Source organism: Nymphalis io, chromosome Z, assembly GCF_905147045.1.
Source record: "Nymphalis io chromosome Z, ilAglIoxx1.1, whole genome shotgun sequence".
In the NCBI taxonomy this organism is placed as follows: domain Eukaryota; kingdom Metazoa; phylum Arthropoda; class Insecta; order Lepidoptera; family Nymphalidae; genus Nymphalis; species Nymphalis io.
The window spans coordinates 10,388,755-10,414,472 of record NC_065918.1 but is presented as its reverse complement, the minus strand read 5'-3'; the positions used below and the strand labels follow the sequence as shown (position 1 = coordinate 10,414,472).

Below are 25,718 nucleotides of genomic sequence, written 5' to 3'. Positions count from 1 at the left end.
TTCACAAAGTCAATACATTACTCCTGGGGCAGAATATTCAATAAAATTCCGTAGAATATTCTATATCTAATCTTTTTTTACAGATTTTCAATCCGCCACGTGCAACCAGCACGTCCTTATGATGTTTTCCTTCACCGCCGGGCACGACATGTATTATAAACATAAGCTAAGCATATGAAAATTCAGTGGTGCTCACCCGGGTATGAACTCGGAATCATCGATAAAGATTCTCGTCTTCTAACCACTGGGTCACTACGGTTCTTTGTATATAATTTTTTTATGTTATAGGTAGGCGGACGGGCAAATGGGCCACCTGATGTTAAGTGATCACCACATACACAGTGGCGACTTAAGAAATATTAACCATTCCTTACATCACCAATGCGCCACCAACCTTGGAAACGAAGATTTTATGTCCCTTGTGCCTGTAGTTACACTGGCTCACTCATCCTTCAAACCGGAATGCAACTATAACTAATAATATACTACCACATATTTTATTATAAATTTATAACCTCTAATACGAATTATCTTAAACCACTCTAGCCTTATCAATATCTATCAATATCTGTTGTGTTGATTACAAATTATCATTGTAAAAATTGGAATGGCGATTGGCATTGTTTGTCTTGTTAGGTTAGGTTTTATAAAGTACTTCGAGCGGTTAATATTTGTAATGTGTTCATTTGTTTACAAAGGGTTTTTGAACTTTGTTTATGTTTTGAAATAATAGAGTATACATTAATATAAATTAAAAATGGAAACAAAACGGTCGAGTTATTTTGAAAAGAAATATGGAACGAAAAGAAAAAAGAATTTGGAGTTGGTGAGTTTTGATACATTTCTTTAAAACTGTTATTTATACTTACTCATGTATTTGTTCTGAACATTTTATATTTATCATTAAAAATTTTATTCCAGATACCGTAGAAATATTATATTTGTATTAAGTTCAGTAGCATCAAATTATTTTCTACTTAATTCAATTCATACAATTGATTTTATAAAATTTATAGATGTCTGGTTCACAATTTATTCAGTTAATTATTGATTTTGATAAAAAATAACCAAAAAATAAATTAAAAAACTCCATAGTATCATTACGGCCTATAAAGAAATATACCAAGGTAAATGCTATGTACCTGTATATTTTAAGCAATGTATATTTAATCGACGGTCGTTACACTCTCACTCGACACATTTTTTATGTAATAAATGTACTACATGCATATATTTATATATAATAAGCCCGTTATATAATAAAAGTGTAGTGTTATCGGCTTATTTGTTATGTTAATAGCAAGTAGGCCTCGTTCTCAGTAGAGGGGTCACATAAAACGATATTGCAATGTGTAATTTAGAATCAAGAAAATTACATAGAAAACAATGACAATTATCGATCCGCCTTTTTGTTAAAATATCTTGTTATTTTTATTTTAATTGAATTGAATTCGTATATTTTAAAACAATCAGTGACAACAAAACTAGCGATCCGATCTTATTGTGCGCCTTACATGTTTTTTCTTAAGACTGTTTTTAAAACATCGTGTAATCGACATTACTAGTTAAAATTTAAAAGAGAATTTTTTATGAGTAGAAAATGATTTAAATGAATATTCTATTAATTTTGATAAGAACAAGAAGTGAAAATTAGTAAGTGAGCATTAATGTAAGGTGCTTTATAACCACGAAATTACCAAACCATTTGTTTTATAAACAAAGTAATTGGTTAGGACGGAAAGTGAGGTATACATTTCTAATTAATCACTCGCTATACAGTGATTAGGTAGAATGGCGACAGCGGTGTTGCGTTTTCTTTTAAGTAGTTTAGAATTTATGTGCTTGCAAGCTTAAAAAAATGTTTAGAACACCAACCATTACAGAGTAATTGCTGTGTTAATGGCATTTATAATAAAACTTGTTTATTATAAAACTTGTTTGATACCAACGATTTCATGCGCTTTGTGAAACGCATTTCGTTCCCAGGATATATATATAATAAATTGGTAGATTATTTGTACTGCGATGAATCAATGAGAATAAAACAATAGATGATTCACGTTTGCATCTTGACACATATATATATATATATATATATATGATAGACAACCTAAAAAAAAGTGTTTTGATTGGTGCTCGATCGTCTACGGCGTCATTATACTTAACTGATACACAATAAAATACTTTTACACTCGTCTAATAGTTAACAAGTACTAACTCATCAATATAATCCAAATATGTCACATTGCTTATAGACTAAGCGATTGCCATATGACTAGAGCAACCCTTTAACTGCCAAACCAATAATACATTGGATGCGAATAATCCTTTAACGATAGATTTCATCTGAAGTCTATCATTTTTAATGATAGATTTCATCAGTTATTATTTGAGTGGATAATAAAAAGGGAATCGCATGCTTCTACCGAGGATTTAAAAAAAATCCAGTGCAAATATATGGTCCGAGTGCTTAATGATTCCGTGATACTGACTGCGAAAGAGGTTCGGTGAATCCAAAACCAGGATGATGTAAGAACTTATTATTAATTTCCGTAAAAATATTTTACGTTACAGATTTTTAATTAAAGTTGTTTTGTTCTTAATTGTAATTAATGTTGATCTTAATGGGAATCTAAAATACTTTTTAAAATTTTCGAATAAACTTATTGAGCTGTGTAAAAAGTGTTGCTTAAGTAATAAAGTATTTATCACAAGCATATAAATATGCAAATATCCGAGGTCCAGGCTGTTAAAGGTTGACAGATATTTGTTAAACGTGAAACATAAAAATAAAACTAATCGTTTTTTATGAAGTAATAAGCCTCGCTTAATGCAACTCATATTTTTAAATTGACAACAGCTGTGCTAGTCTGTCAGAACTTACTTCTTTTCTTAACCATGATATATTTATAACAGACTTACGGCGATCGTATTTTTAATGCGTGCATCCCTTGTATGTTTTTACAATTTTTTTGTTAATGTCACAATTATCACTTTCTGACATTCATCATTCTTTCGTATGTTTGACCTTGTTGATATAGTCGTAACGTTACTATCATCTTTAGGTATGACATAAATATATTACAAGATTTACTAAACCACTGCTGGTTTTACTTAAAAAAGGTTATATCATATGTATTATATCTGGAGACCTATTTAGTCTGTGGAAGACCCAGTCTATGGTTTAATGGGGCAAATGTTTGAAGACGCATGCGTGAAGTCCGCTTCGGGCGTGCAACGAGCGAACGCGGCAGAACACGGTCACGTTTGTGTGTGTCGCCATCGATCCACGTTACGCGCTCCGAAACCTCGTCGGCCGCCGTCGTTGCGGCGAACCGCCTCACCATGCAACCACCGCCGAGGAAGGTGAGTATGAAGACCATGAAAGGTCAATAAAAATAATGAAGAAGCCTAGTCCAGGCCGCATTATAGCATGCTGCACTCCATTGAGCTGCGATACCTGTGTCTCTCAGTGCTACCGCGGTATCGCATTGTCAGTGATTCTTTCTTAAAACTCTTTTGTTTTAGACTGAAATTCGAGATATAACAGTATTATTCCCTTATTTAATATAATACAAGATAATTTCTAGATTATGCTATCATAATTTACTGGGTACTGGTCAATGCTCTTAGATTAAGTAATTGGTCCATTCCTCAGTATAAACGATGTCGTTCGTCGCAGTGTTAAGAGTAAAAATTCTATGAATCGAAGCCAGTATTGAAATACGAATATACACTTAGATTGGAGTATCTAGCTCATCAGTGCTAACATGAAATATGGAATTTGGTTATGGTAGAAAGTACGTTATTTATCATAAAGATTATCTCAATGTTCAAGTATAATAATTTTGAAATTTAATATTTCAGCTTCAATTTTCGCGGAATATTTAGTATATCTTAGTAGTTTGATTAAATTTTTATTAACACAAGTTCATTTTATATGGTAGCAAAGATCTTGGATACTAGATCCATTAATAAATTGGAAGCTGTGGCAGCTTGGTAATATAAATATAATTTCCAATAAAATAAAATAAGCAAACCTGATATTTACAATACTTGTTTATTTATAAGATATATATATATATATATATATATATATATAATCGTAGGATACAAATCTCGGATTGTTACTCTGAAGTTTTCGTATCGAACAATGGCAAAGCTATATATATATTATGACACATTCGTACAGGATTGTAGCTTTTAATAAATTCAATATAAATTTATAATTTACTGTCAGAAATCAAATAATATGATTATGTCAGTCAGTGACTTTCAAATTTAATCAATTGTTTGTTTTTTAAATTTTTATAGTTGGAAAAACTATAGATGTTCAATAGGACTTGCAAACAAATCGTGCAAGTTGCGAGGATTGATAATTAGATAAAAATTACAGTTTAATACTTTGATGTTTGTTAAAGGTTTTAAAGTAGTCTTTATATTTATGTAATATGGGATATATATTTTATAACGAAATTTTCTAACATTAGAGGTTTGTTAAATTTGTTAAAATGACAACAACTTATATAGAACAATAAAAATAATTGCATTTTGTGTTTTTTATGTATAATCTACATATTTACTCACCATATTTTAAGACATAGTCAGACAACTAATAATCGCGCCGACGCTTCTGTATATGTGTGCCTCTGATAATATTCAAACATGTTCTTCTGAAATATTTAAAACTAATGTATGAATGCAATACTCTACTTTAAACCCTTTAATTAAAACAGAATAAGCTTTAGCGCAAAGGCTAGTGCTCTACGCGGGCAAATTTTATGTTCAATTTTTATGTTGCGTATATTCAAATTTGCATGGAAATAAACTTGAGTATCTCGCGATAATGTTTACTCTTATGCAGCTTTCAAAAGAAAAGTTCTAATCGTTATGACTAGATATATAAACAATACCAAACACTTGCTTGCTTGGATAGCAATTTTAAGTATTATGTAAAATAACAATAAATATAGCTTGTGATAAAGAAAATATAAATTATGAACAATTGAGAATTAAAATAAAGCTTAGAAATAAAAATATTTTATTATTTTATGTTATTTTATGTAGGTATTGTCCTCGTAAACTTATATATCAACGTAATGGAAAATATTATTACGGTATTAATATTTAGTTGAAATACAGGCAACTGTTTATATATTATAGTAACTATTAAATAAGTATTAAAGAATGAGACAGGGCCTTTTTATACATTTTATATATGTATCGAGTTCCCTAGCTTCCACCTTTCCCCTAATGCGCTTTGTATCATAAACACAAACAAATCAGCCGATTTAAAAAAAAAAAACTTTTTTGTCATGTTTTGTTGATATTAATTTTGATAAAATGAATAATTGTTAAATGTATAATCATAAATGTTAAAAATGTAAAATGTTCTTCTAGGATAGGTATTTTTGTTAAAAATAATAAAAGCGAAAATCGAAAATAAATTAAATATGTTTAATCTGTAAGTTGTTTATATTATCAACAATAAAATACGCTTACAAACAATATGAAAACTATTAATAAATTGTTAGAGTTTTTTCTTTATACGGCTTCATGAATTTATGTTTTAAGAGCGATGGTTCATTCATAGCCATTCTTCATAGCTTATTTTGTTTTAATTAAAGGGTTTAAAGTAGAGTATTGCATTCATACATTAGTTTTAAATATTTCAGAAGAACATGTTTGAATATTATCAGAGGTCACACATATACAGACGCGTCGGCGCGATTATTAGTTGTCTGACTGTCTTAAAATATGGTGAGTAAATATGTAGATACATCAAAAACACAAAATGCAAAATAAACATATAATAAACAATATACTTCGAATTTACGAATAAAATAAAACTAAAAGTCTTCTAAATTCCTTAACTTATTACTTGGAAACAATTGTCTTTTAGATGACAAAACATTACAATATGTTGTTGTTTCATAATAAATATCAGTTAATTTATTGTAATACGGTCTATTAATAAGATAAAAGTTATTGCTTTAAAATGCTTTGCAAACGCCTGATTAAAGTTCGTTTTCCACAAGTTCCGTTCTTTGGATGCGGATCTCTACTTAACATAAGAAACATGCCTGCCAAATTTAATATATAGGCTAATAGGCCTGAAGATCTCGCGACGAGTAAGTCAGTAAATAGTTTTTCTTTTATGTGTTTAAAGATACCGATTCAAATGTAAACTTTGTAGTATATTACTTATATAAGGTGATTTGTAAAATATTCTAAAAAGTCAAATGTGCTTTTAATATTATTACATGATTTTGTATACTTACTTTTAGCCTGAGGTAGAGATAGTACAGAAAAACAAATTTTTGACTATTAGTTTGGGACGTGGGCCAAACTTTGGGCACTAACGATATCTGTAGCAAATAGCCATTCGTATTTAATTTTTGTACATTTATTTTTTATATACGAGCTTGACCAGAGTTGTAACAAGAGATAAAAAGACTTTCGCGAATCTTTCTTCAAGAACTTTCATCAGATTTGATCATCGTCGACGTCAGATGTGTTTTATGTTTAAGAAAATAAATTCGTTTGACTAATTAGTTAGTAATTTAAATATAACTAGAGATTTGTAAAAACTAAAATTGTTTGTAAATATTTTCTTAATTGGAGTGTTGCCTTACATAATGAGCGATTTTCGCTTTTATTATTTGTAACAAAAATACCGATTTCTAACTTGAGTCCAGTTCCTAACAAAAGGAATAGCCTATTCGTTACGATGTTACGAGTAAGCTCATTAAAGTTTGACACAAAATAGTGAAATATTAAAACCAACGTCCTGTCGAAAGCTTTTCCAATGACTTACGTCAAAACTAAAAGTGGGTCGACACTGTGCATGAAACATTACATGAAAAGATTTTGTGTTGAATGAAAGATGATGTTGAATGAAATTATTATCGATAAATACACTATTTTCATAATATGCCTTTAGATTTTAATTATATTATCGTACTTTGCTTACAAAAATAGTAGAAGCTAGAACCACCAGGTTATATAGGAAATGTACAAAACTATGCTAGATCAGTCTCCTGTAGGGCGGACAGCTGTAACACATTTGTAAGTCGATGAATGTTGTTTTTTGTGTCTGGGACATAGCTCCTAACTACTGTATTATTTAAAATATATTCTTCATCGAAGCGATGTGCAGTTAAATTAATCAAACGAGAACAACATCAATTTTTTTTCAATAATAAAATTCTATGTACGAATGAGTTTAGAATTCGACTATATATTAAGCTACTCGCTACATAATTTTCTTTATATTTTATGTGTTCACTATTGTGTCCATTTTGATGAAGAATTATATAAAAATTGTACGTTTACTTTTTAAACGTACAATTTTATGAATACATTTTATTGAAATAAAAAATATTCGTTAAGAAGATTACAATTAGATATACCAGAGCTGTAGACAGCGCAGGCGTTACAAGTTGAACCACGTCGCATGATGCTAACTTAAAGATACTTTTAAATATTCCAATCCGAAAAACATACGATGATTGTTATTTAGGCAAACAAGTGTATTGGTCTGTAGACGTAGATATGGACTTACGGTAAAACCCTATCGTAAAAATTCTATTCTATTTACAAGCTGTGGTGCAGAAATGCATGAACTGTGCAACGCCTGCCTGCAATAGCAAAAAAATATTGAATAGGATGATTTTGAAACGTAACATTTTTGAAAGAAAATCTAAAAGCAGGTTACGAATAGGTATGAAAGAAATATTCGTGTGTTAAAATGACGGCGAATTCGAATTTTCAGGCTTCTTTCACACAGTACGGTGAAGTACCTGCATATGTACCTGCATACCAGTCGGAACATTTACACTCGGTTAAGGTTCTGTAAAATACTGAAAAGTATTTTATGTTCAAATATTAGCCAAAAAAATTCGGATTAAAATAAAAAAAAAACTCTATAAAGACTAAATAGCATTGAGTCAATTGCAACCACTTAATATTATAAGTATAATAACATATAGATTTTTAAATGTAATGTTTTAATATCCATATAAACAAAATTTTTCAAAATCTCATTTTTATAAAATAAACAAAATCTCATTGTCACGTAATTTTAATCTAAAATTACAGAACTCCAAAACCACAATTACTTTATGGGCTAACGAAATAAAGTTACATTTCTACACCCGTTTTTGAATAATTGAACGTCAATCTAGATTTCACCGCCAAGTGTTAGGGCATATTTTTCATTGCGTTCATATCATTTACTGGTGGTAGGGCTTTGTGCAATCTCGTCTGGGTAGGTACCACCTATTCATCAGATATTTTACCGCAAAACAGCAATACTTGATATTGTTGTGTTCCGGTTTGAAGGGTGAGTGAGCCAGTGTAATTACAGGCACAAGGGACATAAAATCTTAGTTACCAAGGTTGGTGGCGCATTGGCTATAAGCGATGGTTGACATTTCTTACAATGCCAATGTCTAAGGGCGTTTGGTGACCACTTACCATCAGGTGGTCCATATACTCGTCCACCTTCCTATTCTATAAAAAAAAAAAATATCAAAAACTTCACCTGATTTGTTTACTTTATGTAACGTATTGGTCATACGTTACATAAAGTAAACAACAACAAGTAAACATAGAAAATTAAAAATACCAATCGATGACGGGTCCTTACCTTTACATAATTCATGCGATTTGCGGATATCTTTTCTATATTATGCACTACAAGCATTTCTTGAAATATCTTTATTTATAATACAACACTATTCCAATGAACCACCTATAGCCGTTTTAATTTTACTTCCAAACTTTCAAAACGCCATTTTTTCACAAATGCATAAATCATTATAATCGCTTATCTTGAATAGTTAAGATCTTAATCTGTATTAATGATATCGCATCAAGTCAATGTTGTTTATTTATCTTTACTTCTCTTGTGGTTGGAATAGGCTATAGTATAAATTCGGGTTCCGACACAGTGTCAACAGTGTCCTTACACAAAGCTAGTGCCTTCACTACTCTGCCATGACTTGCATATGCGAAGCCCTTCGGTATCACAAAATAAATTTTAACTATCAACATTTGATCGATTCGTATCTGACTGATCCTGCAGTATTCTTGCCAAGGCAGAGTGGATGGTAATGCCGAGTAATATCGTGTAGCATTCAATAGAATGCAAATTCTATTAATTCTATAGGGTTCAGTCCTAGGGCTACTTTTATGGAATATTGGATACGACTGAATTGTGCGAAACGTAGATCAAGAGTGCTGATTCGATGGCAAATGCTCAGGCTGACAATTTTAGGACGGCCGCTACTCTTTTCACCGCTGGAGTAGGACAGTGTAACTTTGGTTCTTTTTAGGTCTAAGGTGCTTATTTCCGAATCGAAGGCAATATGAAAAAAGACTCTTTCCTATCTAAAAAAAATAAAATACCAAAAATTGCTATTTTTTTGCAATTACTTGGATTTTGTTATAATACGAAGTTGATTTTATACATATTTCATTTCTTTTTTTTGCTCTATAATTTAGATTTAACATTTTTACAAATCAGAAAATAATGTTTATATTGTGGGGAATACACACACAATATTAATATTAATTATTCTTAATTTTTTTTTTTTTTTATTTATTATGTTATGATGTTTAATTATTAGAAAGTGTATTATGTTGCTTGTAAGAGTGGAGAACGTCACTACGGGCGATAAAAATCAGGAAATCTGACAGTAAGGCCCGAACGCGTCCTCCTGACGTCATCCTCAGCAGAGGAATTATGTCCAACAGGGACAGGATGAGGAAGGGGACTGTGGTGGGGGTATGAAGTAGGAGTGGTAGTAGTGGTGGTGGGGTCGGGAGATGGGTCGAATAGTATATAGGCCGGCTCAAGGCGGTCTATGAATACTATTACGCTTCTGCCTTTGACCAGTATCTTAAAGGTCTTTTCACCTCGTTCTATAACTTCATAAGGGCCGGTATAAGGTGGCTGTAAAGCACCACGTAACGCGTCGTCCCTTAAAAATACATGACTTGACGTAGTCAGGTCTTTGTGGATAAAGATATTGTCTTTACTGTGACGTACTGCTGGTGCTGGTTGGAGTTTTGCAGCGAATTGGCACAGGCGAGAGGTAAAATCAGGCATGTCAGTAGGCTGGAGAAAAGTTGTATGGAAAAATTCTCCAGGCAAACGATGGGGCTCACCAAACACCAATTCAGCAGAATATGACTGAAGGTCATCTTTAAATGAGCTCCCAATACCTAACAGAACCAGAGGTAACGTATCAACCCAATTGCTATCTGTGTGGTACATTATTGCGGCTTTTAGCTGGCGGTGGAAACGTTCCACTAGCCCGTTACAGGCTGGGTGGTACGCGGTTGTCCTGCGATGTTTGAATCCGATCATTTTTCCAAGGTGATGGAAAAGTGACGATTCAAACTGTCGATAGCAAAACCATTTTCACTCGAGGGGTAGTTTCCAAGCATTTCCTAAAAGATAAAAACTCACGCATTGAAAAAAATCCTGTCAACCGTAAGCTTCAATGCGTAGCTGCTTGGAAAATTGACAAATAAAAAAACTCAGTTTGAAATTTATAGTACTATACAAAACTTTATTGATTATGGAGCACCGCTGCACATACTTGACACCTTATTTCTCTAAGGAAATAGTGTATCGGGAAACTCCCATCTTCTCGCTTCCCGGTTCTTGTCCAACTTCGATTTCCTTTTCCGTTGGTGGCTTTACAGCAAATGCTGTTATTTTATATATAATCTACATTTATATTGTAAATCTGGAGAGTTTGTATATTTGAACGTGCTAATTTTAGAATTTAACAGTCCAGTTTAGTCAGTAGTTCAGGGTTGTGACTTTCGAACTCATGTTCAATATTATTAAAAAACTACAATTCATATTATTATTAACATCGATTAGAATTCCAATTATAACTATTGCAAGGATTAAGATTGTCTATTGGGCCATCTGAGATTAAATGCAAGAAATTATTATGTCGCTTCAGACGATCTTTTAGGATTATAAGATTAATTCAGAATGTTATTTAATGACATTTAAGCCTTGTAATTTTACTTATTAGAAGTTAGTTTAACCTTGTAATGTTACTTGTTAGAAGTAGGTAAGTATAAGTACTCGTAGTTACCTATTAGAATCTTCACATCTTAATATATATGACTAGTTGCGAAATCGCTTACAGTATTACTACAGTATTTTAAAATAATTGCCTTTCTTTAAATTAATTTGGTTATTTTACAGATATTTTTATAATTTAAATATTTGATGCGTATAATTCAAATAGGCATACTATGTACGTTAAAATGGCGAAGCAGCGAGTTTTTTTAGTTTATAATATAATGCTTCAAAATATGTATATATGCCTTTTGTGTATTATAGAGTCGCATAAAAACGACTTATTTGTACAAAAGTTACTAGTAAAAACATGTAATCTTAATAAAAACATCTATTGAATGCAATCATCAGGGGCTTTATATTAATATCAACAATTCAATTTAAGCAAACAGTTTCGCTTTGTTTGCGAAACAACAATGAAGTTTTAACAATATAAACCTCAAGTTCCAATAACTAATTTTCTATTAACATTTACAAGGTTTCCTTCAGGAACAGTCTGTAGCTAGTGAAATTCTCTTTGTTATTGAATGTGGCCGCCCACAATCCGAACGACTCAATAAACGAAGTTTGTTTTGAATAACTATTTTATACGAGCTGCCCGTACGGATAAAATAAGGTTTTTATTTCGTGCATTTTTTAATCAATTAGTTATAAAACTTCGCCAATCGATTTATTCGCCCATACAGTAAAGTGTAAACCACCGCCATGCGTATTTTTGCATGCATTTTTTTATTATGCTCTGTCTACGACTCTATTTGTGAGTGGTTGTCCGTTATTCGTTTTCTTTCTAATATTGGTCACCACCACCCATAGACATTGGCACTATATTAATATTATCCCTTATATAGCCTGCACCACCAACCTTGAGAACTAAATTGTCATTTATGCCTGTATTTACACTGGCTCATTCGCCCTTTAAACTGGAATACAACTACACTAAATATTGCTGTTTACGTCGTACGAAATCTTTGCGCCTGCTACTTTGCCATCGCAGCGTTGGCCAGCACCATAATATTTTTTGAGTGAGAATTTGAATTTTGCCGTAATTCTTAAGATATTAATTTTAATTAAGCATATAGTTTAATTTTCAAAGTTCGAAAGGGCACCGCGGCCGCTCAATTTTAGTATCCGCTATATTAAAGTTAAAAATAAAGTTTTAAATAATAAAAAAAAATATTAAAATTAAAAACGTACTATTCAACTATTTCTAGTTTATAAATAATAAAGCTGTATGTAATAGATTAAAGCGTATTACTGGTCGTTCCCGATATCCGTGGTTCGCTCCCACAGAGGCATTTTTTTACTCTTTGTAATTTTATACCAGTCCTAACTTCTAATTGAAATGTCCAATTCAAATAATTTAAAGAGGAATTGACATGTACATAATCAACCTTGAATATGAAGGTAATTAATTGCATAAGGATTAATGTTTCTGTTATTGAGATTTAACAATAAGTTAGATATGTAGCCCTGCGGAATTTTTTGTAAGTAATAACGAGTAATATTTACTAGGTGGTAGGGCTTTGTGTTAGCCCGTCTGGGTAGGTACCACCCACTCATCAGATGTTCTACCACGAAATAAAATGAAAAAAGTGATATCTTAGGTTACATTATTGCAATTTTCGTAGAGATCTCTAATTTAAAAAAAGTAAAATATGGTCTTTGTTTTTCGCTGATAATGTGGCTTTCTGTAGGTGAAAGAATTTTTAAAATCGGCTTATAACTTTTTGAGATTAACCATTACAAATGAACATATAAAAAAAACAAATTTTACCTTTTTATAATATTAGTATAAATAGTAAAAGACCAGTAAGATTGTAAACTTTATTTTATTTTATTATTATATGGTTAATATAATTAGGGAAAAAATATGAAACTTAAAAGATAAATTACGTTACTAAATAATAAATTAAATAATTATGTAGGTGGTAAATACCTATGTTAAATGCTACGTAAGTGCCTACCTACTTACTTATTTAGTTAAGAAATTACTGAAAAAATATTTAGAAATTTAAAAAAAAAACAAATCTTATTTATTTAAAAAGTATGATGATACGACGAGATATCGCAAAACATATAAAAAAGCAGTTTGCGGAAGATAACCGTACCGCAGGGAGTCGACCACGCGTCTACGCCGCGCGTCATGCTTCTTACCTCGCAGAGCTACCGACCGGCTTCTCTATTAGATTTAAAAAAGCCGAACACCTAGACATTTACAAAATAATAAAAAAATCTTGAAACACAAAAAGCCGCAATTATAGATAAAATTAAACCAATAGATATTAAAGGTATAGAGCTATTAAAATCACACAAGCTATTACTAAACTAATCAACTTAAGTATTACTTCTGGTCAGTATCGTGATGAACTAAAGCTCGGTGTGGTTCGGCTAATATTTAAAAAAAGGTTGCAAAAAAAAGTACTGTAATTACCGCTTAATTACTATACTACCAATAATAGATAAAATTCTAGAAAAATATATATGTAATCGAGTACAATTTTTTTATAAAAAAAATGATATACTAACAACACGACACAATAACAAAAAACAACACAAGTCACTGGGGGAGCAGCACAAGGATCCGTACTTGGACCACTGCACTATCTGGCATACGTAAATGATTTAAAGAACGTAATTACCAAATGTAAACTTTTACAGTAGGCGGACGATACTTGTATCATAGCTGCTAACCGAAATCACAATGTAGCTGCACCTGATCTTCAACAGGATTATAATGCCTTGTGCAGGTGGTCTCATGATGTAGCGTGAAAACAAAATTACTACATATTAGTTCAAGCCATAATAGAAGTACTGAAAAACCTTACCTTGTTTCACATACGCACAAGTGCTTACACTTAAGCCCATCGAATTGTAGCTGCAAGGCTGTTGAAGAAGTTACAGGGCACACATATCTCGGACTAGTGTTAGATCACAGATTTAATTGGGATAAGCACATTGAAAACATATGCAATAAGCTAAGGACAATTATGTCAAAATTCTATTTAGCAAAAGACAAACTAACTTTTAAAACTGCCCTATTGTTATACACTTCTCTTATGGATGGTGTTGTATCATATGCTCTCAGTGTGTATGGACGGACATTGAAAACCCACCTAGACAAAATACACATTTTACAAAAGGGGATATTAAAAATGATAATACCTTCAAAACAAAAAATAAATTTAAACAAAATGACAATAAAGAAGTTTTCAAATACTGTAAAGTACTGTCAGTACACAAAAAAGTTAAACATGCACAGCTTTCTCAAAATTATTTCGAATAGAACAAAAACTTAATAACACATAAAATCATAACAAGGGCTATAAAAAGAGACAAGCTAATCACATTTAAAGCAAATAACATTTATGGAAAACGAACTACTACAGATTATCTCCTACCAAAGCTAGAGATTAGAGCAAAAGCAAAATTGACAAAATATAATATTAAGTATAAATTCAAAAAAATTTTGCTAAATGGTTCAATATCATAAAGAATAATACTTTTGTAATAATATTTGTATGTCTGTACGCTCATAATAACTACAATATTAAAACAGGTTCGTTTTGCTTACTTTTGGTGAAAATCTGTATATTATTTTATTTTACTTTGTTTTTTTTTTTATTAGTTTCGATATGTTTAAATTATATATATTAGTTAATCTAGAGTTTATGTTTGTTAGTTTAAGCAGCACCCAAACAAGCTGACAAGGTTTATAATTGTCAAGAATAAAAATAAACATTAATATTTTCTTGTCAATAAATAAATAAAATAAATACTACACCCTAGATAGTTATTTTGCTGCGGAGTTATTTTAAAACTGTGAACTCACTGAAATCAAATTATGCAAGGAAATTTCATTCAAAATTAAATACTTGTAATATATAACCTATTTATTTAGGTAAGAATTAATAATATGCTTATAAAAACGCTTTCGCAAATAATGCTTTATTTTGGAACCAATTTGTTTACCACGACAAAGATTATTGTGAATCAACCTTTAAAGACAAGTATTTGTTATTGCAGACTATTTTTTAGAACTTTTTAAGAGGAACAATTCCGTCATAGTGATTGTTGCGTAACTTTAACCGTTTACGCACGCATATTTTTTCCGTTTCTTGTAACATTTTTATTGATGCTCCGTAACACTGGGTTCATTGTAGTTGTTTAGCCTATAGCCTTTCTTAATAAACAGGATATCTAACACAATAATAATTTTTCGATTCAAGCTTGTAATTCCTGAGATTAGCGGGATCAACCAAACAAAATCTTCAGCTTTGTAATATTAGTATATATAGATATTTTCACGAGCTGTTTTCATCTCAACGGTTATCACATGTCTTGAATATAAACAATAACAAGTATTTCTTTTACAGAGTAACTACACGAAATTTCTGAAAAATCTCCATACTGAGCAAATTGCAAAACTTCACGCGAAGAATCAACATGAATGTGATTTGCTTGAAGATCTTCGCAGTTACACCATCAAACGTTCAGCCATTGAGAAATCGTACTCCGAGGTGAGAAATCTTAACAATACAATGTAATGTTATACAATGAAAAATTAATACATCCGATGAAATCGGTTTTCAACTTTTGAAATTCTGCAGAAAAGGAATTTTTATTGTTTTAAAAATAGAGTAGCACCAGCCAGGAGCAGTCATTTGACCGGATTTTTAATTTGAACGTTTATTTATTTTAAAACTTTTTCTCCAAATTTTATTTTAATTTGTGACTTTAATTATTATGAATAGACAATTATAAATACATCACCAAAACAGTCGTAGTTTGTTTGTGTTAAAGTCAATTACTATTTGAGCAAATAAAACACTTATTTTCTATGCAATCATTCTGTTCGCAATACCGTTTTTTAATTACAAAAGAAAATTACAAAATCCTTTTTAAAAAATATGACAAGCAGCCAGCTTGCCCATTCCCCGTATGTCATTCCGTGCCCATCCGTCATCGCCGTACGAAAACCTCCTTACTTTAGATCTTCGCATTCGCATTATCGCTTCACCTCAACGTCGCAAACTCAAAGACGGCGTAAGTCATTTGACCGCTATAATTCAAATAATATTTACAATTTTACAAAGGGTACTTTTATAGACTTTTGATATTATGCGTGTTATTTAGAATAATGTGAGTAAATTAATGTAAAATGCTCCTAAGTCGCAGTTGCATTTGACCACCCGCCATCTTTTTAGGTTTTTATAGTGTTAGTAATACTTTTGTTTAAATGTTTTTCATCGGTATGGTTATATAGAATTTACAAACTATATGGCTCTTTTTTATTTAATAATGAACGAATATTGCCTGATATAATAAATTGTCATAACTATTATGCATATCATATTTATTATGAATTGTGTCGACGTAAATCTTCGCTTCCAATTTTCTTGGGAAGGAGAAGGTATTAGGTATCCTTTCTTTTTTTTCCTGTATGCCTCACAACGTATATACAAAATTTCGTGACGATGAAATAGTTACTTCATTTTATTTCGGATAATGTTTGACAAATCTAGCGACCTCACGCTAGAACTAAAAATCACTCCTCTCCTATCCTATAACCTCGCATCGCGGTAAAAATCATATCACCATGTGAAATATATATATATATATAAATACTGGTGGTAGGGCTTTGTGCAAGCCCGTCTGGGTAGGTACCACCCACTCATCAGATATTCTACCGCAAAACAGCAATACTTGATATTGTTGTGTTCCGGTTTGAAGGGTGAGTGAGCCAGTGTAATTACAGGCACAAGGGACATAAAATCTTAGTTCCCAAGGTTGGTGGCAACTTGGCGATCTACAGAATGGTAGCCCCACATACCCCCCCCCTCTGTTCCCGTGGGGGTAACGCGTAATGCGTTTTTCCAGCGTAAAAAAAAGGTATATTAATAACAGAAGACATAATTACAAAGAAGATACGAAAATATAGCTTTTTTTTAGAAAACTGGTAGGCGGACGTACATTTGGACCACCTGATGGTAAATTGTCACCGGCGCTCATAGACGTCTATTACTTATTACTCTATCTATTACTTTACTTTGTTACGATAAAAGTATATAGTAATCTGCATTTTATTAATAACTAAAAACACGAAGAGTTTTTCAATCTCAGTCTCATTTAGAAGCGAAAGCAAATATTGAACTCGAAATACTAACACTTTTCTAATAATATCGGCTGATTTCGACGAAGACGTTTTTTGGTTGAAATTAACTGAATATCACTCGTTTTAAGACTTTATATCAGATAAGCGTATATTGCTAAAGTTGCAAACGACGAGAAACTGCTTCAACTCTCCTGTGATATGGCATTCGGTTGCATTCCGCTCGAACAGTCTAACTGGTACTAAGTTTAAGCGAAGCAAATGATGGCTCTATCATGATGAAGATGGTGGAATTATAACTTTTAATTGATCAGTTGAAGCGTCAAATGAATATATTATTATATACATATTTAATTTAATGTATTTAATATTTGTTTACGTAATTGATAGATACCGAATTTCTGGGTCCAAATAAATTCCTTGTCGGTTCAATAAAATTTTATTACCGTTGTTGGGGTTTTCTGTTGAAAGATTCTCAGTACCAGCTCGGAGTCTGGAAGTTGGTAGTGTACAAATCCATCTCGTGTCAGATTTAACCAATCCGATAGGAAGGATCCCGGAGGAGATTGAGGGATTAGATAGGGCACTTTTGTTTGCGCACACATTTGTGCTGCATACTCGTAATATGTCCCGCGCAGTTGACTTGTCTCCCTCGAGAATGGTCGCTATGGCCGATATCGAGCAGAGGGAACGAGGTATCGATGAACAACACTTTATGCAATACTTATAATAATTCTTATTTAAATACATTTTTATATGCCTCATAATAACTATATTCATTTTCTTCATTTTAATTGTTAAATCTACTTGAAGGGACTTTTGTTATATTTATTTTCCTTTTATATGTAATAATATAATAACCTACAGCGACTGAAACACTAGGTTGCTTGATTGCAGTGATTCATTTAATACCGTAGATATTTGACATTTTACTATATATAGGTTTCCTTTAGTGTGGCTGAGTAGTCTGAAATTATTATATTAGTTTGTATTCCTGTTACTAGCAAGGGCGATAGCAAAGTATGTTGTAACCAGTAACTTGTTATTGGGCTCCGAGCGACTATACGAATTGTCTTTAGAATTAAGTGAAGGTATTCATTACACTTTTATTATTTTTATTGATACTCTAATGTTGCGTAAAAAGTATATTAACACATTCGAAACGTAGGCACGGTGATGAAACAATTCAAACCGGGTCCTACATTTAATTACCTATACGCCATAGACTTAAGACTAAACATCATATATATAGGCCGATATTCTCTAACGAACCCGAACAAATCACAAAACAAATTAGAAAATCCAAATAGAAGTGGATGACACATAATTTATATAATATAAACATCATCATATATATCCAATTTTAGTTGTTCGGTTATTGTGTTTTAGTACTACTGTCTAAATGAAATTGTTTGTTTCAGGCTTTGTTGAAAATATCATCGGCATATCTAAACAAAAAAATACCAAATATTCCCGATCTAAAATTCGACGGAGCAGAGGAGAAATGGTTAGTATTATAATTATAAGTATAAATGACTTACCGCTCTGCTGATGCTGTGAATATAGATTGACGAAGAACTCTTGAGACTATATAATTCTTACATAATCTAACATCATTATTACATATGTATTTAATACGAGTAACTATCCTTTTCAAACTTTTGTAAATAAAAGATCCGAATTATTTTATTTAAACTGCTTGCAAACTTAAGCGACAGATATCTTGAAAAATTACAATTTATTTTTTTGTTATCATGAGGTATAACAGAGACTGACTTTCTTGGCATTTAGTTTGAATTTTGAGTAAAGATTTTATAATATTTGAGAGGTGGAATCGATTACCTATAACATTTAAATCCATCCCGTGACGCAAGATTTTTAAATAGATCCATTTTTCTAGAATTTTCACAAATTAATAAAACATGAAACATCGAAAGTTTTCCGTAAGTGCTATGATTTAATAAATTGATATGTTTATTAAGCCATTGTTGTGCCACCCTGGTCGTTAAAGGTTATGCATAATGTATTATTTGTTTGTAAACGTCATTTATGTACACCCACATAACTTTGCGCTAATACGATGTGACAGATTGATAATAGAATATTATTTTCAATCGAACAGGTAGAACATGACATCATAACGCCCACGACGACACTTTGTCATATGATCTTCGAATATGTATCAAAAGGAAGCTTTATTTTCTTTTTATCCTCTAGAAAGCCATTTATGGATCAGATATAATAGATCAGTATTAATTATTAAATATTGTTTGTAACCTTATCGTTAAATATAGTATAGTTAAGCAGCATTTTAAATAAAATGTCTTTAAAAAAACGTAATTAAATACAGGTATCATTTTTCAAGAATTAGTTTTAGTAATGATGCGATTATTTGTTATTACGATGATGATAATAACAAATAATTATATTTCTGATCTACGGACCATAAACCAACCGAAACCATAATCAAGAACCGTGCACCAGCGAAAAATCCCAATTGGAACTAATTATGTTCAAATGAAAAATATTTTTGAAGCTATATTATAATTGAACTATTTTACTTTAATACGAATGGCTTTGACTGTCAATGCGAAAATAAAGTGAAAAAATAAATAGCAGCAATGTGACTTTGCGAATCATATTTGAATTTCAGTTAAAATTGTGTTACTGTGTACTCTCAACTGCATTTTTAAAATGTGCATCTACTTTTACATGTTATTGCGACTTGCGAATTTTAATATTTTACGTTGAGAAAGTATTTTGGTATAAATTTTATTACACATCCATGAAATGTATATTTCTGTATGTATATTTCTACCAGGAACATGTGGAATGTCTGGCGTACCGTGCTTGAGGAAAACGAAAAGCTGGCCCGGGCGAGATTGGCTGCTGTCGAAGTTTTTCAACAGCAGATAGCTGACGAAGCCAAGGGGCTTCGGCAACATAAACTTAACGTCGCGAAAAAGGTAAGTTTCCAATATAACCCTTACATAAACTATAATATTTTATCCGTACATTTATTATAATTATTCTTTATTTTTATAATAATATGATTGACTTGTTTTTACATATAATTCTATAAAATAGCTGGATAAGTACCACATTGTAAATTTTATTATATTGTTTTTTATAACTTTCTGGCAATAATTTAGCTTTATATCAATATATATATATATATATATATATATATATATATATATATATATATATATATATATATATATATATATTTATATATTTATATATATATATATCAATATATATATATATATATATATATATATAATCATATATATCAATATATATATATATATATATATATTGATCACAAATGTCAAAGCAAATATTTAGTCCATTCAATTCATCATCAGCCTTTAAAAGTCCAATGCTAGTCATAGGCCTTAACTAGTTCCAGGGTATATCTTTTTACAAGTAGTGCTTTATATACGAAATCCTTTCCTTCCTCATTCGTTAGTCAATCCTTCGAACGATATGGCTGGCCATTGCCACTCCAGCATGCTAGTTCTTCAATCTCGGTTATCAGCGTTTCTACGGATTTTACCGTATTTCGGTCACTTATCGAAATACCGAACATTTATCTCTGCGTAGCATGCTGAGAGTTACCTTAAACTTGCAAATGAAGCTGTACGATAAATGTCTTACTTTTGTATATATACATATATATTTTGTATAATACAATATAGGCTACATATTATATTTCCATTTGTGAACAATAAATTCCTCATTAGAACTTTGCAAACTTCTATATCAAAGTTAAAATTAAACTCAATTAAGTTTCTTTGTTTCATTACTTCGATGTTGAAACTATCTATATGGAAATAAAGTTTTATAGTTCAATTGTCGTGTGGTACTTGCAATAATACTAGTAATTATAATATTTCAAACTGCATTTAAACTTAGATGAGAATAGCAATTAAGTAATTAGTAATTTTAAAAGTATCATTTTGAAATGATATTTAATTTATAGTTAGACTAGTTTCCGACCGTGACTTCGTGAGGAGCGGGTGAGTGATACTACCATATGTCTTTTTCTTAACTCCTGATAAAGAGTATAAAAAAATCCTTGATGATCGGTTGAGTAGTTGAGATGTGAAAGCGTAATAGATAAATAAACAAAGTCGCTTTCGCATTGATAATACTAGTAAGAATTATGCGTCTGTTCATAATACATTCAAATGAAAATGTATGAGTCTATTGCTCTCAATATAAGTCATTAAGTAAAAGAAAAATCAAATAGAAATAATATTTATCTGGTGATCATGATGCATTGGGTGCATTTGGATAATGGTTTTATTAAGTGCCATATTATTATGTACAGTGACCATAGCCTACATTTTTCTTGGGCGCCATTTGCAATTTCGCATCAATAATATTTAATGGATACTTATGTCATTTTAGAGATTTTAAAGAAAAATGTGACATCAAAGATCTATAAAATAGAAGTAATTTCAAATAAAATAGGTATAAAATCTTAGATCCAATTTAAAAAGACTTTTGATACTTTTTCGATACCAAAGCATTTTCTACATCTTATATGTATATAAGGCTACATATCAATATAAAGATGTAAGGATATTTTTTAAATGAACAGACCTGTTTGATACGTTAGATATTAATATCGCAGCTGGCGAGCATTTCGGTATATGATTGATTGCTCGTTTTTCAAATCGATAGAGATTAAAGTGCAGATCAATGCGAATCGATTCAGTCCAGTTAATTAAGGTTTTACGTCGCTCTTTATTTATTTTAAAAAAAACATGAGAACATTAGATTATTTACTGAAGACTGCCTCATCGATTTTTTCGTTTTTATCTTACATTATGTTTTAAACTAAGGTTTTGTTTTTAAGTTTATCAATATAAATTGCCTGAAAAAACAATTTTTTACAAAGATTGCAAAACAACGCCAGAAGCTCTTATAACTGTGTGGAAGTAACTGAAATATAGATGAGCGAGCCATATCAACATCAGTAAAAATTCTGGATATTTTCCTTTCATTTCTTTCGAATTTCGTCGGTTTTAGAAGTATTCTGAAAATCAGCGTCAGAGGCATGCATGAGCAGACAATATAGTAACCCCGTTTGTACAAATTCGAAGAGATGCCGATTGTCATTATAACGTGACCAGATCGCAGACGCGGCCCTTAGTGCTTCTTATTTCACAATTATCACCATTAATTAAATATGCTTCATTAACAAATTAAATATAAATTTTCCTCGCCAGTTTCCTAAATACCTATATTGACATATATCACTATTTCTGGAAAAATATTTTATGTTTAATCGAGCATATATCAAGTATATATTTACAAGCGACAGTGAATATATAATTTATGCAAATATACCTCTTCTGCCGAACACCGATGAAGCATCTATAAATTCTGTTCTTTCTAAAATGTCTGTTTTAAAATTACATTCGTTTTTGCACATCTTACTTAAGGAATAATTTAGTTTTGTTTTTTTTTTAAATATCAATTTACCAGTAAAACGATATAATTACAACCTTTTATGGATTTTACAAATGACACACTAATCATAAACTATGGATAATGCATAGAATACGAACAAATATTTTCGGCGCTAAATTCAATTTTTAATAAAGTGCCAAACCTGCATGAAAAGGAATTCTGAAATTCACTAGCGGCATTTTAATGGATATATCGAACTGGAGCGAATAGAAATAAAACAAGTTCATCCTATGCCACTCGATGTCATGTGATGTCAAAGCGCGTGGAAAATCTCTTTGTCTTTTGTGCTGGGAGTACATTTTGCTTTGATAAATGATTCCCAATTATATTAAAAGCATTATTCTTGTTCGTAAAGAATTTTTACAGAGATCATGGATTTGGAAAATATGCAAAGTATTGAAAATAACATTTTAATGTTTTAATATCTAGAATTAACTACTTGGCGAAAATCGTCGGGAATAAATTTGAATAAACGAAATGTACAGATATGATGAATGTTGGAGCAAAAACCAACACCCTCATTCGTTCTAATCAAAAAAGTTTAAAATTGGAATCTTAATTATCTTGAATATACATTTAGAGTAAGACTATTATAATCTAAAACTGCTATATACTTTTTTCAGTAACTTGCATGTTTAAAATATTACAACTAAAATGTACTTCTTTTTTAATTATTTTCATAAATTTAAACAAAATATGTATGTATGCTCTCGTTGATGTCATCATGCCAGAAACTTTCAAGACAACTGTCTTTAAATAAGAGCAGCACAAAGATTTAACTACATCGAATGGTAGAGTTTTTACTTCGAATATCAAGAAGTAAATCTATTGTTTCATATTTAATTTTTTTCTTGATGTTCGAATTAAAATCTACCACCAGCTTGAAGAAGAAAACTTCCTGATTTCTGAAGAACTGGTGTAAGAAGCTATGTTTTGTCAATTTTTATGATCCCATGAACTTTGGCAGATATTTATTACTAAATATGGATTATATATATTCTATAGTTTTTACTTCGACTACCAAGATGTAAGTTTGATGCTTTATTTATTAAACTTATATCTTGATAGGTGAAGTAAGAGCTACTACCATCTTGATGAAGAAAACATCCTGATTTGAGAAGAACTGGTGAAAGAAACTCAGCACTTTTTTACAATTTTCGTGATCATTTAAAATTTGTAAATAATTCATGTTTAAATATGTACTTTGTATGTTTTAAAGTTTTTACATCATTACAAAAAATAGTTTTGTAGTGTATATTAAAGTTATGTCTCCACAATTGAAATAAAAACTATCACGAGTATATAGAAAAAAAATCTGATTTGAAAAGAACAAATGAAGGAATTCACGATCGTTTCAATTTTTTAATAAAAGAATGACTAGACGCGTTCGTTTCGTTCCGAACGTGTGCTAAAGTGCATTTTATAGTCACTTATCGTACCTTTTGCAGAGAAACTTCCTTTAAATTTTTTTTTAATTGAGCAACTATGGCAAACATTCCTTTTTTGGAATCCATTTGTAAAATATGATACATATCATCTATATTAAGTTATGCCGCTTTTTATCGACGATTTCTTTTTAATAGTGCACCGACTCGCTGGCACAAGCACATAAAGAGCTCCAGTTAACTGTTTTGGACGTGGATAAGACTAAAAAACTGTACTTCGACGAAGAGCACACTGCTCACGATGTCAGAGACAAGGCTAAGGACATCGAAGAAAAGTAAGTGTTATTTAGTCTACAGTATTAAAACATTATGTTTAATGTAATTGTTACATTATCATAAAGACGGATTTTAAGTTTTCAGTTGTATTTTTCTATTCACGTAAAAGTGTTTGTAAAATTATAAAGTTTGTAAATTTAAATCTAACTAAACAACCACGCATTGAAAAAAAATGTTCGATCCGAACGTTATCTTTTCAGCAAGGCTGCTGAAACTGTAAAAATAATTGTGCAACCAGAGAAAGTAGTACCACAGTGTTTAAATATGATAATTTACTTGTCATACCTATCAAAAAAGCCGAGATGGCCCAGTGGTAAGAGCGCGTGAATCGTAACCAATGATCATGGGTTCAAACCCGGGCATGCACTACTGAATTTTCATGTGCTTAATTTGTGATTATAATTCATGCTTGAATTCAGCCACATTTTTTTTTTTATTTTTTTATATTCGCCGGGAGGGCAAATGACTCTACTCCACCTGTTGGTAAGTGGTAGTAGAGTCCAAACGCGACGACGGCCAGTACAGACGGGAAAAACGTTCTGCACTAGCCGCCTTCGCCTTGCCGGCCCGCAAGATGCCTCTTCACGCCTCGTTTGAAGGAACCCGGGTTGTAAGAGGAGGGGAACACGTGAGCTGGTAAGGAATTCCATTTTTTGGAAGTGCGACAAAGAAAGGAGTTGCCAAATTTCTTTGTTCGCGATGGAATTGATGTCACAGTTAGGCGGTGACATCGAGAACCAGCTCGCGTGGACTTAAGAAGGAAGGGGGAAGCAGGAATTAGAGAGAATAATTCCTCAGAGCACTCGCCGTGATACAGTCGATAGAAAGCGCTCAGTGCTGCTATCTCACGACGCAATTGTAAAGGTTCAAGGGTGTTTGTGACCTTTACGTCGCCAATAATGCGTACGGCACGTCGCTGCAACCGGTCCAAGGCCTCAAGTAGGTACTTAGCGGAGCCATCCCAAAGGTGCGAGCAATATTCCACGCAAGACCGTACCTGTGTTTTGTACAGCAGGCACAGTTGTTGTGGCGTGAAAAAGCGCCGCACCTTGTTCAGAACTCCGAGTTTCCGTGAAGCTGTTTTTATAACAGCCTCGATGTAATCCCTTGGACTAAGGTCGCAGCGAACGTCAATCCCCAGCATGGCGATTTAGCTTTGCATCACCAGCGGAGTACCACAGAGGGAGGGAAGAGGGGAAAATGTTGACTTTTTCGCCGTGAGAGCGCATAACTGTGTTTTCTTGGCATTAAACTCAACAAGATTATCAGAGCCCCATTTGGCGATGAGCTC

General features: G+C 31.7%; 1 protein-coding gene across 3 annotated transcripts in view; it reads left to right on the top strand.

The window, feature by feature from the left end:
- Window positions 1-772: 772 nt before the first annotated feature.
- The window catches only part of LOC126780772 (protein nervous wreck), a 32,454-nt gene continuing 7,508 nt past the window's right edge, over window positions 773-25,718 (top strand). For 2 of the 3 annotated variants that reach the window (XM_050505460.1, XM_050505462.1), the window contains exons 1-6: window positions 2,437-2,529; window positions 3,207-3,366; window positions 15,484-15,627; window positions 18,641-18,726; window positions 20,041-20,185; window positions 24,290-24,426. In XM_050505460.1, the coding sequence (XP_050361417.1) occupies window positions 2,525-2,529; window positions 3,207-3,366; window positions 15,484-15,627; window positions 18,641-18,726; window positions 20,041-20,185; window positions 24,290-24,426 (677 nt within the window). In that variant the 5' untranslated portion in view covers window positions 2,437-2,524. Of the gene's footprint in view, window positions 827-2,436; window positions 2,530-3,206; window positions 3,367-15,483; window positions 15,628-18,640; window positions 18,727-20,040; window positions 20,186-24,289; window positions 24,427-25,718 lie in introns of those variants that run through there. The other variant, XM_050505461.1, reaches the window with a different exon arrangement.